The following is a 13,374-nucleotide window of genomic DNA, read 5'->3' as shown; positions in this document are numbered from 1 at the left end:
TCCCCCGTCTCCCTCCCTCCATACCTCCCTCCCTGTCTCCCTCCCTCCCTGTCTCCCTCCCTCCCTGTCTCCCTCCCTGTCTCCCTCCCTCTGTTTCCCTCCCTCTGTTTCCCTCCCTCTGTTTCCCTCCCTCTGTTTCCCTCCCTCTGTTTCCCTCCCTCTGTTTCCCTCCCTCTGTTTCCCTCCCTCTGTTTCCCTCCCTCTGTTTCCCTCCCTCTGTTTCCCTCCCTCTGTTTCCCTCCCTCTGTTTCCCTCCCTCTGTTTCCCTCCCTCTGGCTCCCTCCCTCTCTGTCTCCCTCCCTCTCTGTCTCCCTCCCTCTCTGTCTCCCTCCCTCTCTGTCTCCCTCCCTCTCTGTCTCCCTCCCTCTCTGTCTCCCTCCCTCTCTGTCTCCCTCCCTCTCTGTCTCCCTCCCTCTCTGTCTCCCTCCCTCTCTGTCTCCCTCCCTCTCTGTCTCCCTCCCTCTCTGTCTCCCTCCCTCTCTGTCTCCCTCCCTCTCTGTCTCCCTCCCTCTCTGTCTCCCTCCCTCTCTGTCTCCCTCCCTTTTTGTCTCCCTCCCTCCCTTTCTCCGTCTCCCTCCCTCCCTTTCTCCCTCCCTCTCTCTCTTTCTCTTCCTCCCTCCCTTGGTCTCCCTCCCTCCCTTGGTCTCCCTCCCTCCCTCTGTCGCCCTCCCTCTTCCTTTGTCTCCCTCCTTCACACCCTCTGTCTCGCTCCTTCTCACCCTCTGTCTCCCTCCTTCACACCCTCTGTCTCAATCCCTCCCTCTGTCTCCCTCCCTCTGTCTTCATCCCTGTCTCCATCCTTCCCCCTGTCTCCATCCCTCTGTCTCCCTCCCCTCCCCCTCTCTCTGTCTTTCTCTCTGTCTCCCTCCCTCTGCATCCCTCTGTCTCTCTCTCTCTCTCTCTCTCTCTCTCTCTCCCCCTCCCTCTGTCTCCCTCCCTCCTGCTGTCTTCCTCCCTCTCTGTCTCCCTCCCTTCCTCCTTTTCCTTCCCTCTCTCTCTCTCTCTGTCTCCCTCTCTCTCTCTCTGTCTCCCTCTCTCTCTCTCTGTCTCCCTCTCTCTCTCTGTCGCCCTCTCTCTCTCTCTGTCGCCCTCTCTCTCTCGCTGTCTCCCTCTCTCTCTCGCTGTCTCCCTCTCTCTCGCTGTCTCCCTCTCTCTCCCTCTCTCTCGCTGTCTCCCTCTCTCTCGCTGTCTCCCTCTCTCTCGCTGTCTCCCTCTCTCTCGCTGTCTCCCTCCCTCTCGCTGTCTCCCTCTCTCTCGCTGTCTCCCTCTCTCTCGCTGTCTCCCTCCCTCTCGCTGTCTCCCTCCCTCTCGCTGTCTCCCTCCCTCTCGCTGTCTCCCTCCCTCTCGCTGTCTCCCTCCCTCTCGCTGTCTCCCTCCCTCTCGCTGTCTCCCTCCCTCTCGCTGTCTCCCTCCCTCTCGCTGTCTCCCTCCCTCTCGCTGTCTCCCTCCCTCTCGCTGTCTCCCTCCCTCTCTTTGTCTCCCTCCCTCTCTCTTTGTCTCCCTCCCTCTCTCTTTGTCTCCCTCCCTCTCTTTTTGTCTCCCTCCCTCGCTCCCTCCCCCGTCTCCCTACCTCTCTCTCCATCCCTACTTCTGCCTCTCTCCCTCTCTCCCTCCCCCTTCTCTCCCTCTCTCCCTCCCCTGACTCGCCCTCCCTCCCCTGACTCGCCCTCCCTCACTCTCCCCTGACTCTCCCTCTCTCACTCCCCTGACTCTCCCTCTCTCACTCCCCTGACTCTCCCTCTCTCACTCCCCTGACTCTCCCTCTCTCACTCCCCTGACTCTCCCTCTCTCACTCCCCTGACTCTCCCTCTCTCACTCCCCTGACTCTCCCTCTCTCACTCCAATGACTCTCTCCCTCCCCTGACTCTCTCCCTCCCCTGACTCTCTCCCTTCCCTGACTCTCTCCCTCCCTCACCCTCCTTTGCCCTCCCCTGTCTCTCTCCCTCACTCTCCATCCCTCCCTCGCCCTGGCTCTCTCTCCCTCGCCTTGGCTCTCCCTCACTCTCCCTCCAGCCTCGCTCTCCCTCCCTCGCCCTCCCCTGACTCTCCCTCCCGGTCTCTCCCTCGCCCTCCCTCGCCCTCCCCTGACTCTCTTCCTACCTCGCCCTCCCGATTCTCCCTCTCTCCCCCTCCCTCACCCTCCCCTGACTCTCCCTCTCTCTCCCTCCATCGCCCTCCCCTGACTCTCCCTCTCTCTCCCTCCATCGCCCTCCCCTGACTCTCTTCCTACCTCGCCCTCCCCTGATTCTCCCTCTCTCCCCCTCCCTCACCCTCCCCTGACTCTCCCTCTCTCTCCCTCCATCGCCCTCCCCTGACTCTCCCTCTCTCTCCCTCCATCGCCCTCCCCTGACTCTCTTCCTACCTCGCCCTCCCCTGATTCTCCCTCTCTCCCCCTCCCTCACCCTCCCCTGACTCTCCCTCTCTCTCCCTCCCCTGACTCTCCCTCTCTCTCCCTCCATCGCCCTCCCCTGACTCTCCCTCTCTCTCCCTCCATCGCCCTTTATTTATTTATTTTTTATTTATTTATGCGATTTTATATAGCGCAAACTTTACCGGAAGGTGTCAGAGCGCTTTACATAGGACCCAGTTTCAACCATAAGGACTGATGGTTACATTCGGAAAAACAGATTTGCAAATGTTTGACTTACATAAGAACCAGTTGAAAACATACGGACTTAGGATTACATGCGTTACAAAAAAAGGTACAAACAGAAAAAATTGCAAATTTACAAGAGATAGTCACACAAGGAGGAGATACAAATGGACAAACTCTAGGCAAATACTAGAGATATCTCTATCTACTTAGGGAGGGGATACACATGGATATACCCTAAGAGTCACAGAGGAATGGTAGAGAGCACAGCGGACTCCTGCATAAACTAGTGATTAGAGTTATCTCTATATACATAGGGAAGGGGTAAGACTGGATATACTCTAAAAGTCACATAGGAATGGAAGAGAGCAAAGCGGACTACTGCATGTCCTAGTGATTAGAGTTATCTCTATATACATAGGGAGGGGATAAGACTGGATATACTAAAGAGTCACATAGGCAAGGTATATGGTGCAAGGTCTAAAGCAAATACCATTGATTAGAGTTATTACAATAAGTCAAAGAGCAGAGTTCCATAAGTGTGGATGCAGTCACAGAACAAAGGGAGGGTGGGAGGGATGCAAGGGTATGGAGAGAAGGGGAAGCGGAAAAGGGAGGGAACATTTGAGGATCATCCACGGGGAAAAGGGTTGATGGACGAGGGAATGGGAGGAGGGCTAGAGTCCATCGAAACTGTCCGAAAACAGCAGCAAAGTGATGGTCAGGACAAAGCAAAAAGTCAAGAAGTTCAGGAGTGAAGGTAGGAGATGAAGCTGGAGGCCAGCCGCAGGCGCGACACCATCTTGGAGAGCTTGTAGTCAGCCGTCTCGGTGGGGGAGAGACTCCCCTGACTATCCCTCTCTCTCCCCCTCCCTCTCTCTCCCTCCCCTGACTTTCCCTCCCGGGAGCCCGCCAAGCCCCAGCAATGCCTTCTTGGGGGCAAAGGGCAGCAAGGCTGGTAAAATTAAAAATATGCATTTTAGCAACTCTGCAAGTCGCGCTCTGACAGCAATGTAAAGGCTGGTCAGCAGCACACGCACACTCCTCCCCCCCCCACTTTCCCTGTGCCTGTGTCCAGCACCGTGATAAGAAAAAGAGTGTTCAGAGTTGTAGTTGGCAGTTTGGTTCCTGTTGTGAAGCACGTTATTTAAGTAATTCTTTCAAGTGCAGATGTACTTGGCACAACGTTTAACATTTGCTGGTTAAAGACGACATACACTGAAGTTCTTAACAAAAGTACCGTAATAGAAAGGAAATTGTGCCAGACTGGAAGACGCCTCATTGGACGTGCTGCCGTAAACTGCTTTAGGGAACAAGCACAAGTGTCTGTCAAGATTTTCCACCAGAGAGCCTGGAAAAAAAGCTAAAACACTCCGTTACCTTACCAGTGCCACGAAATGATTGACATGTCATTAAAAAACAATAACTCTGTGCACCAGACTCGCACTGTTTTCTTGAATGGAGCTACTCCTACCACATCGTAGTGCCAAGCAGGGTGTACATGCCTGAGCGGACACGAGTATACCTGGGTGCAGGCAGCTCTGAAACTAGCTGGTGAAAAGAACGACGGCGATGTGCGAAACCTTTTAATTCTTAAATAATACCTAACGGGTGCGTGGTGCCTGCTGGCTCACTGATGGGGCCCCTGGAGCGCAGGGCAACCCCGCAATGCGGGGGCTGCGGGGGGCCTGTGTTACGCCCCTTCCACCCCCATGTCAGCCCGGGATGAGACAGCTTGCCTGGCGCGCGCACAGCCGCGCCGGAGCATTTCACAGGTCTTTAAAGACCATTAACTTTCTAATGAGGCTTTGTTCTGTTTCACCTCTTCTGAGGCCCCTGCAGCTCCACTCTATGGCTGGAATCTCTCAGCCCCCAGAGAGCAGAGCCTCGCCTAGTCCAGGCTGCTGCAACCGCTGGTGTTTACTGACACTCGAGAATTTTTTTATTTTTTTTTAACTGGTGCATGGCTGTAAGGTCCGCAGGCCGCCAAGGAAGGCTTGCCGGGCCGCGGGCGGCCCGCGGGCCGTACTATGAGTACCCCTGGTCTAGGTGTATAGACACTTGTCACCTTTCGTACCATTTCGCCTACATCTCATGAACTGCTGTTCAACAATACAACTCGAACCATAAACCCAACCCCACCCCCTCAACCAACCCACAGGCATGAACAGATAAACCATATAGCTACTTATGCCCACCCAGCACATGTGCCAGGACTTGTCCCACTGCCCAGCCAATCCAACAGAGACTAACTAAACTTCCAATCAACTAACAAACAAGCGAAGCTCCCAGTCAGCCGTACACGTTCAAACATGTCACAAGTGATCTCCCTCAAGTAAATCGGGCACACCCAGCAAGTTTAGTTGTCTATTCTGTGTTGTAAAAGGAAAGGCATAATTACCCCAATAGGCCTTGTGTCTGAGATCTCCCCCCTCCATTCTAGGCAGGAGTGCACAATAGGGAAAGTTAACAGTCTGCCAGGATTATATCCAGTTCATCCCATCAACCCATCAGGCACTCGGCTGGTCCCCATCAGTCATATCTCAGACAAACCGACCACTATTATCAAGCTTCTGCTACTGCCATGTGTCGCTTCTAGGGCGGCAAAGGAGTCTGGCTTTACGCTCATTGAAGGGTCGAGGTTCCTTGTGCCCTGTTCACCCAGGTGTGACAGTGTGTTGCCGTCCTCCACCTCTGTCCGGTTGGGTATGGCTCTCAACTGCATTATGCATATCTCCAATCGTCACTGTCTGAGAGTCCAGGGGACTTAGATTCAGCTTTTCTCTGCCTGCTGGTCATTAATGAACATTGCCCACTGGTCGGGATCCCCAGTTTTTCCTCTTCTTGCTCCTGGCCCCTGCGGTCTCGGAACTGCCCCAGAGCTCTAGCCATTCCCATTCTATCTCTGGGCAATCAAAAAGTATGCTTTGTCCTGAAAAGTAACTGTTCGAGTCATGTGAGCTGTAGATCACATGCTTTGCATACTCCTGCCATCTAGTGTTGGGTCCGGATGTTTGCAAGTTGTTTTTCTTTGAAGAAGTCTTTCCAGTCACGAGGTAGGTCACTATCACCTTTTGGTGATCGTGCGCATGGGCATTGACTCCTTTGTCAAATTGTTTTTTTCCGCCATCAGGTTCGGACAGGTATTGCTGCACTCCGCTTCGGAATCGATCCTCTGGTTCCCCCTCGATGCGAACTCTCTCTACCTCAACTGTATTGTTTTCAAATGCGTTTCTCTTTCCACCGTTCGATTCGAACTTCCACCAACTTCAACTTTTCAACGGGAAGATCTGCTGGCGGCCTTCCGGCCCATACGCATCCACTCGACTCCTTGCCGATGGAACGGACTCCATTTAAATTCTGCCTCTTTTGCCACGTGCAATATCCGTGTACGGACTCTCATCCGGTGGGTAATTTGTGCTTGTCCCCAAGCGCAAAGAACAAGACGGTGAAGCATGCTGCTCCTTCAGGTCAAAGAAAACTCAGTGTTCGTCGGGCTTGACATCGAGAGATGCAGTGGCAGCGGTTGGATGTTACACCGGACCTCTTCAGTAAAGACTCTGAACAAGAAGAGGTATCAGCAGCAGAGGAGGAAATGCATTCATGTGCGTCTGACTCCGTATCAGACTTACAGATCAACCTTGAGGACTATGATATGCTGCAGGGACAAGGGGACTTGAGTACTGAAGATACCTTCTTCCCCTCTCCCTCCTTAAGAAATCTACCCCTCAAGGCCAAGGTCGGCACCGATAAGAGGTGTCCAACGCCCGCCTCATGGCTTGGCACTGAAACTCTGAAAAACCTTCCGGCCGGCCCACGTCCACTTCCGACCTGAAATCTTCGACCTCTAAAGCCAAGATGGGTTCCGAACCGAAATCTTTGGAATCAAAACCTTTGACACCGAAACCCAATAAACATCCCTTGGAGTCGAAACCTTCGGCTCCAAAAGGCCTTTCCGCCTCCACTCTGAAAACTTCGGTACCAAAAAGCACTTACCTACAACACAACCGGATCCAAACATAGACACAGTACCTACTAAACTGGATCCAAAACAGAAAAGGCTGTATATTCACCCTGAACTACAAAAATACCAGAGGGTCTAAAGACTACGAAGTGAACGCAAGACAAGAACTAACCAGAAACTATGTCACAATCCCTCCTGTATGGCCCACCCATGGTCACCCTTAAGCAAAACCCACATAGTGGTCAAGCAAGGATGCCCATCAGTCACCACACGGAACCGCCCTTCATCATTTGGGTTTCCTTTAAGACCACCATAAAGGGTGCCACTCGTCTTTCACGGGGAGGGCCCAGCTGATAATGAAGCCTTCACCCGATCAGACAGATCTTCCGTGGTCTTACTAATCATTTGTGAGGATGTAAAAGTAACAGGGACTGATATCGCAGTGCAAAAAATATGTGTAAATAAGAAAAGGTGTGTTAAAATTGGATGAGAGGGTACTGAAAATCAATTTTATTCTGTTACCCACTGTACCAACATTAAAAAGTAGTCAGTGACAATCATAACATTATAGATTGTCTAGATGTATATTGCGGTCGACATGTTTCAGCAACTAGCGGCACAATTTGCCATTGCTTTCTTCAGGACCAACTCTACTTTCAGCTACTGCAACCTAGTGATAATGAAAAAACTGTGCTCAAAACCATACAAAATAAATACAGAGATCACCTGAATTCACTAGGTGTCCGCATCATTTTCCACCTTCCCAAATCATACGAAATTTCTAGGAATGGTAAAAAAAGAGAAGGATTTAGAACAGATATCCTGCCGGTAAATGTCACGTTCACACCATTGCATTGCTATACCAGGTGCTGAACTCGGCATCCTAGTAATAAGTACCAGAGAACATGTATACTTATTGCCCCATATAATTTCGTGCTAATGTCTCCACATAAACTAGAAATTTCAAATGATCAAGGGAGAGAAACATCTTACCCGATTTGGGAGATGCACAGACCTCACCCCACCTAGCCACAGCTCAGGGAAAGGGGAAGCACCGCTCTAAGGAAAGAAGAGGCAAAGACAGAACATGCTGAAAAATGCCACTCTTTCGCTATTGTCTAAACACAATTGTATCAGCGTCACCTTTAAAAGGATTAAAACATGAAGGACTGCTTGACTCGAATTCGAATTAAATTGAACACAGAAGCGGCTGATAATAATGCCGTGAGTTCAAACTCATATCTGCTTAGATCGTAAAATGCCAACAGCGCTGGCTCAAGCATGGCTAGATATGCAGTATGGAAAAGCTTACTCTAAATTACCCATAGATGTAGAAAACAAACCTCTAAACAGCCGCGCTCTCAATGGAGCACCCTACCTGTCCGTCGGTACTTCGCGACTCAGCTTCTGAGCCGATCGGGGAGGTACCCGGGCAGGCTTCGACTGTAGTATATGACGGGACGCGTCATTGGTCAATTGTTGATCACATGGTACCTAAGTTCTTCAACGGGGTACCTGATTGGGCAGGGAAGCATCCAATCAGAACCCTAGAAGAACGATACCAACTACCGGGTTCGAACTTCGGTAGAATTGTTAACAATGCTTGATAAAAAGTTCGAAAAAAAAGTTCGAAAAAAAGTTCAGACAAAAAGGAGGGTTGTGTTTTTTGGATTTCAAAAGAAACTTTAGCAACCAACAACAGAAGCACGATGTGTTTGCCTCATGGTTATATAGATGAAAGAAGTATTTCACAAACAGCCAGTTATATACAGAGATAGATCTATTAAAGCTTAAACTACCCTGCATATTATTCTATTGTACAGTCAGTAAAGGATCCATTCAGATGTTCCGGCACATATCTCAAAAAAGCATATATCTCTTGATGCTTAACACAATAGTTACTTTGCGTCCACAAAAAGTGCAGGAAATGTACAAATACCCTGATAAATCTATACTGATAAATCTATAAGATTAGAGGATACTAATGTCAGACTAAGACTACTTTAACAAAAGAGTAGAGTACAGTAATCAAAAGAGAAATCTATAGAGTGGCCCACGGTATATCATCATTAAGGCCGACACGATTTGTGCCCATTTTGAACACCCACTTTTGTTCCCTGAGAAGAAGATATTTAGACACATCAGTAATGTGTGCAGGGATATGTGGCTGTTCGATTACTGTCCACTGAAACGCCGTTGATGGATGGCGTGCCTCCAAAAAGTGATTAGTTAATTTTGTAGCTTGTCTTTTGCACCTAATGGTGCTCTTGTGTTCTGAAATTCTGACCCTAATCTCACGGGTGGTCATCCCTATATACTTAAGCCCACAGGGACAGGTAATGAGATAGACAAGGTTACTGCTATTGCAGTTTGTGAATTTGGTCTGAATCCATGGTCTCGTAGTACCTATGTCTATCTCGGTTGATTTCTTGGTTTGTGGACAGGAATGACACGACCCACAGGGATGATGACCTGTAACCGGGGGAAGGTCCCAGAGAGAACCCAGACACAGGCCATATCCAAGCTAAAACGCCATGTAAGCACAAGCTTTCTGAGGATCATAGCCCATACAAAATCCCTCTCAAAAAGAGTTTAGACACTAGTCCTTTCCATACACTCCCATCTCCTCCTCCTCCATCTCCTCCACAGCTTGATCCATTACAAAATACACCTAGTCATTCTCCTCTACCTCATTGTCACACATGACACTGATGATTACGATGCACAGTTAAAAGATTCTCGGACGGATCACACAACTGATCCTCCACAGGACACGGACCCAGATCCTTATTCTGCCAGACCATCTCCACCTGATGATAATCTGTCTTACCAACAACTTATTGGGAGAGCAGCTGAATACTATGGGGTGGAACTACATATAGTCTTTAGAGGAAGATTTTCTCTTTGACACTCTAGGCTCCCATAAGTCCTGTTAGACACTGCCAATGCTCAAGGGTATGTTAAGGCACACAGATTATATTTTTAAAGATCCGGTCTATGCCAGAATTCTTAATCCTAGAGTAGATAAAAAATATAAATGTTCCCCCACAGAGCCTATATTTATTAAAGGGCAGTTACCACTTGACTCTTTAGTGGTATCAAATGCTAGAAAGAGGGCTAACTCTCAAGCATCTGGGAATGACCCTCGCCCAGATAAAAAAAATCAAAGTTTATCCTCGCTTCATGTAAACGGGTCGCTGTCCAAGCAACTAACCAATGGCGTATCTCTAATACAAAGGGTTTATTGGCAAGATATGATAGAGCCCACTGGGACAAAATGGAACAATTACTCCAGTTCCTTCCAGACGAACATAAGGCAAAAGCTCAGGATTTATTCCAGGAAGGCAAACTAATTTCTAATGCCTCAATCAGATGTGCTCTAGATGCAGCTGACACAGCAGCTAGAGAAGTAAATACGAGCATTGTACGACAACATGCATGGTTGAGGATAACAGGGTTCAAACCTGAAGTCCAGCAGTCAATTATAGCTTTACCCTGTGATAAAAAGCATCTTTTTGGCCCTGAAGTCGATCTAGCGCTAGAAAAAATGAAACCGATGTAGCTAAATCAATGAGAGCACTTCAATCTCCCTCTGGCAGAGGTTTCTTTTGGCGCTCTTTTTATAGGGGAGGGTCCAAGTCCACAGGCACTGACCAAAACACTTCCTCCTACAAAGGCAATTCCCAATCATCTTTTACAAGAGGATTTTTCAGAGGGGGTTATAGAGCAAAGAGTCGCTGGGCTAGAGGTAAAAAAAAAAACATACCTCGCACTTCCCCATCTCAAGCAAACAGTGACTTCCCACACTTCCCTCCGACTATTCCACTCCTGTCATAGGAAGATTTCAAATATTTCTCCCCATTTGGGAATCAATACCAACAGACAAATGGGTGCTTGGAATTATCCAACATGGTTATTGCCTGGAGCTTATCAACAATCCCCCAAACATTCCTTCTCAATCTCTCAAAATATCACCAGACCACCAGCACGTAGTGCAGTTTGTAAACTAGACACCTAGAGATTGGTCCACATTTCTTGTAAGCATTATGCTTTGGGTTACTACTCGGAATCTGGTACCCAAGAGGGTCAGACCACTCTGTGCTATCTTTTTGAGTATTCTTTTGCTTATAAATTGTTTAATACCCCCATTGAAATGCATTCCTTCTCAAGTTTTGTGGGTGATTTTGCTGTGCTCAATGTTTCACTGTCAATGAGGATTGGGTGGAGAAGGAAAAGTGAACTAGATGCAATCAAAAAGATCTTCAATTGAAGGCATATCACCATCTTGTTTGAATCAATGGTGTTGTGAATTATTGCATGATAAGGATCATCTTAAAAAAAAGTAAAAATAAACCGATGGTCCGCTGCCACAGCGCAATGGGTACCTGAGCTCATAGCTTACGTAAAGGAGCAGTGTTCTATTTCAGTTCTATTAAGTCTAATGTCTCAGTAGAGCGATTTTACTTCATTTTATGTTCAAAATGCAATTATAAGCCGCTATAAATTTTTCCTCAACATAGACATGTACAAAAATTAAACCAGATTATTCTTTTGTTTCGTGAGTGCATCACACGTGAGCAGAGCTAGATGATATTTTGAGTGGATATTCCCATAATGGAAAGCTAGACTACAAGTAACTTGTCCATGTCTTTGTCAGTTGTTATTCAGTGTTGTGTTTGGGGGTTTCTTCTGGGTTAACTGTTAAGCAAGTAGGTTAGATTTGACTAGTGTGAGCCACATTTTGGTGTGTATGTTTTCCCACGATCTATAATGTCTAAAATGTGTGAAGTTTAATTTCCTATACTAATCTGTGTGTAATACTTTGCTCTACTGAGATATGGCTTGACCTAAAACAAGTATTGTATGCTATTCCACATTTCATGACTCCTTGTTTACTTCTAGGCAGCTGATTCTGCTATTAGAGCTGTATACTCCAAGGGATATATATGATTACTTGCGGCCAATTGCACTTAACCTCTGTGCAGACAAAGTATCTGCTGTCCGATGGATATCCTACAGACTGGTAAGCATAAGTTACTAGGAGAAAAGCTTGTTTTTAAATTCACCACTCATTTGACTAGTTGCAGAAATTGTACAACCTGTAAAGGATTTAATAAAATATTGTTTTTCTAATTTGTTTTTATTTTTCATCAAGGTAAGCGAGATGTTAAAGAAGCTTTATTTAGCTACAACACCTACATTTGCATTAGACTTCATGTCTGAACTTGTTGAACGATTTTGTCGTTGTCCCAAGTGGTCTGGCCGGCAAACGTTTGTCTACATCTGCCAGGTGAGTTTGTGTCAGTTGTTTTGTTGATTGAAAAAGAAATAATTATATAGTGATAGTTTCTGCTTGGTTTTTTCCTCACATTTTTGTATGGATTTCCATTCTTTGATCTTTCCTAGATTCAGATACTTGAATTATCCCTGTTTTTGAGTTGGGAGCCCCACAGTAACACTAGAGAGCAGTGCAGAGTTAAACCTAGGCAGAAACGCTTTAACATGGTCACAGAAGTAGCATATTCACATCATTGTAAAAGATCCAAACTTCAGCTAGTTAGCATACAAAACAGCATCCACCCTTCTTCACCCATGTCAACATTGCTTTAAGATTTCAACTGCACATAGTGTGGACAGTCCCTGGAAATCTGCTCAGTTCGTCTTGGAGAAGTTGACTATTTTTGCCTATTTCTTCATTTCTGAGAGAATATCCACCATCTCTAAGACTTACTTAACCTGACAAGACTCAAACATAGAAAAACCAAAGGTGATGATAGACGGAGCGTTGACAATACAAACACTCACCCCCAGTCAACTGATCTGGGTTTAATACATCACCGTTCTTTAGCTCACTCCGCCACCCCAGTTCAGACATGGCCATATGCAAATCAGTCTGACCCTGTGCCTCATGGGAACAGTCCAGCCCGAACTGCCAAGCCATGTCTTCCCTGGACCGGAATCCAGCTTCCCAGGACCGGTTTCTGGCATTACAGCCGTCTTCAGCCGGGCTTGCTTGACTCCAGTGGCAAAGTGAGCAAGGGACTCACGTCTGAGCATACCCTGCCAACATAGGGCGAACAAAGAAAAACCAAAGGTGATGATAGACGGAGCGTTGACAATACAAACACTCACCCCCAGTCAACTGATCTGGGTTTAATCCATCACCGTTCTTTAGCTCACTCCGCCACCCCAGTTCAGACATGGCCATATGCAAATCAGTCTGACCCTGTGCCTCATGGGAACAGTCCAGCCTGAACTGCCAAGCCATGTCTTCCCTGGACCGGAATCAAGCTTCCCAGGACCGGTTTCTGGCATTACAGCCGTCTTCAGCCGGGCTTGCTTGACTCCAGTGGCAAAGTGAGCAAGGGACTCACGTCTGAGCATACCCTGCCAACATAGGGCGAACAAAGAAAAACCAAAGGTGATGATAGACTGAGCGTTGACAATACAAACACTCACCCCCAGTCAACTGATCTGGGTTTAATCCATCACCGTTCTTTAACATGTCCTGGTCTCTGTGAGAAGCTGGCTTGGTATATGGTGTACACTTATGTAAGTGGGCACCTTGCACCAATCCAGACAACCCTTATGGTGATTTTAGTGGTCTTAGTCAACCTTAGAAAGCTCTCTAAGTAGTAGCTGTGGAGAGCAGCCTTCAGGCTTAGTCCAGAAGGGATGTAAAGCAGCTTGTTTTACCAAAACATAATCTTATTTATATAGATTAAGTGAAAAAGAATCACAAAGTGTATTTATAAGAATATGTATTTATTATAGAACACTCACTAACTCATACAGGTATCTCCTAGCAGGAGATACA

At 47.7% G+C, this 13,374-nt stretch overlaps 1 protein-coding gene across 5 annotated transcripts in view; it reads left to right on the top strand.

The window, feature by feature from the left end:
* PPP4R1 (protein phosphatase 4 regulatory subunit 1) overlaps positions 1-13,374 on the top strand; it is a 689,584-nt gene that overhangs the window by 622,186 nt on the left and 54,024 nt on the right. For all 5 annotated transcript variants that reach the window (XM_078688139.1, XM_078688143.1, XM_078688140.1 and 2 more), the window contains 2 exons: positions 11,460-11,580; positions 11,713-11,847. In XM_078688139.1, coding sequence (XP_078544265.1) covers positions 11,460-11,580; positions 11,713-11,847 — 256 coding nt within the window. The remainder of the gene's footprint in view (positions 1-11,459; positions 11,581-11,712; positions 11,848-13,374) is intronic.

The sequence above is a fragment of the Lissotriton helveticus genome, chromosome 4_1 (genome assembly GCF_964261635.1).
Source record: "Lissotriton helveticus chromosome 4_1, aLisHel1.1, whole genome shotgun sequence".
NCBI classification, from domain to species: domain Eukaryota; kingdom Metazoa; phylum Chordata; class Amphibia; order Caudata; family Salamandridae; genus Lissotriton; species Lissotriton helveticus.
Note: the sequence above shows the minus strand (reverse complement) of the source record. Positions and strands in the feature narration are given on the sequence as shown.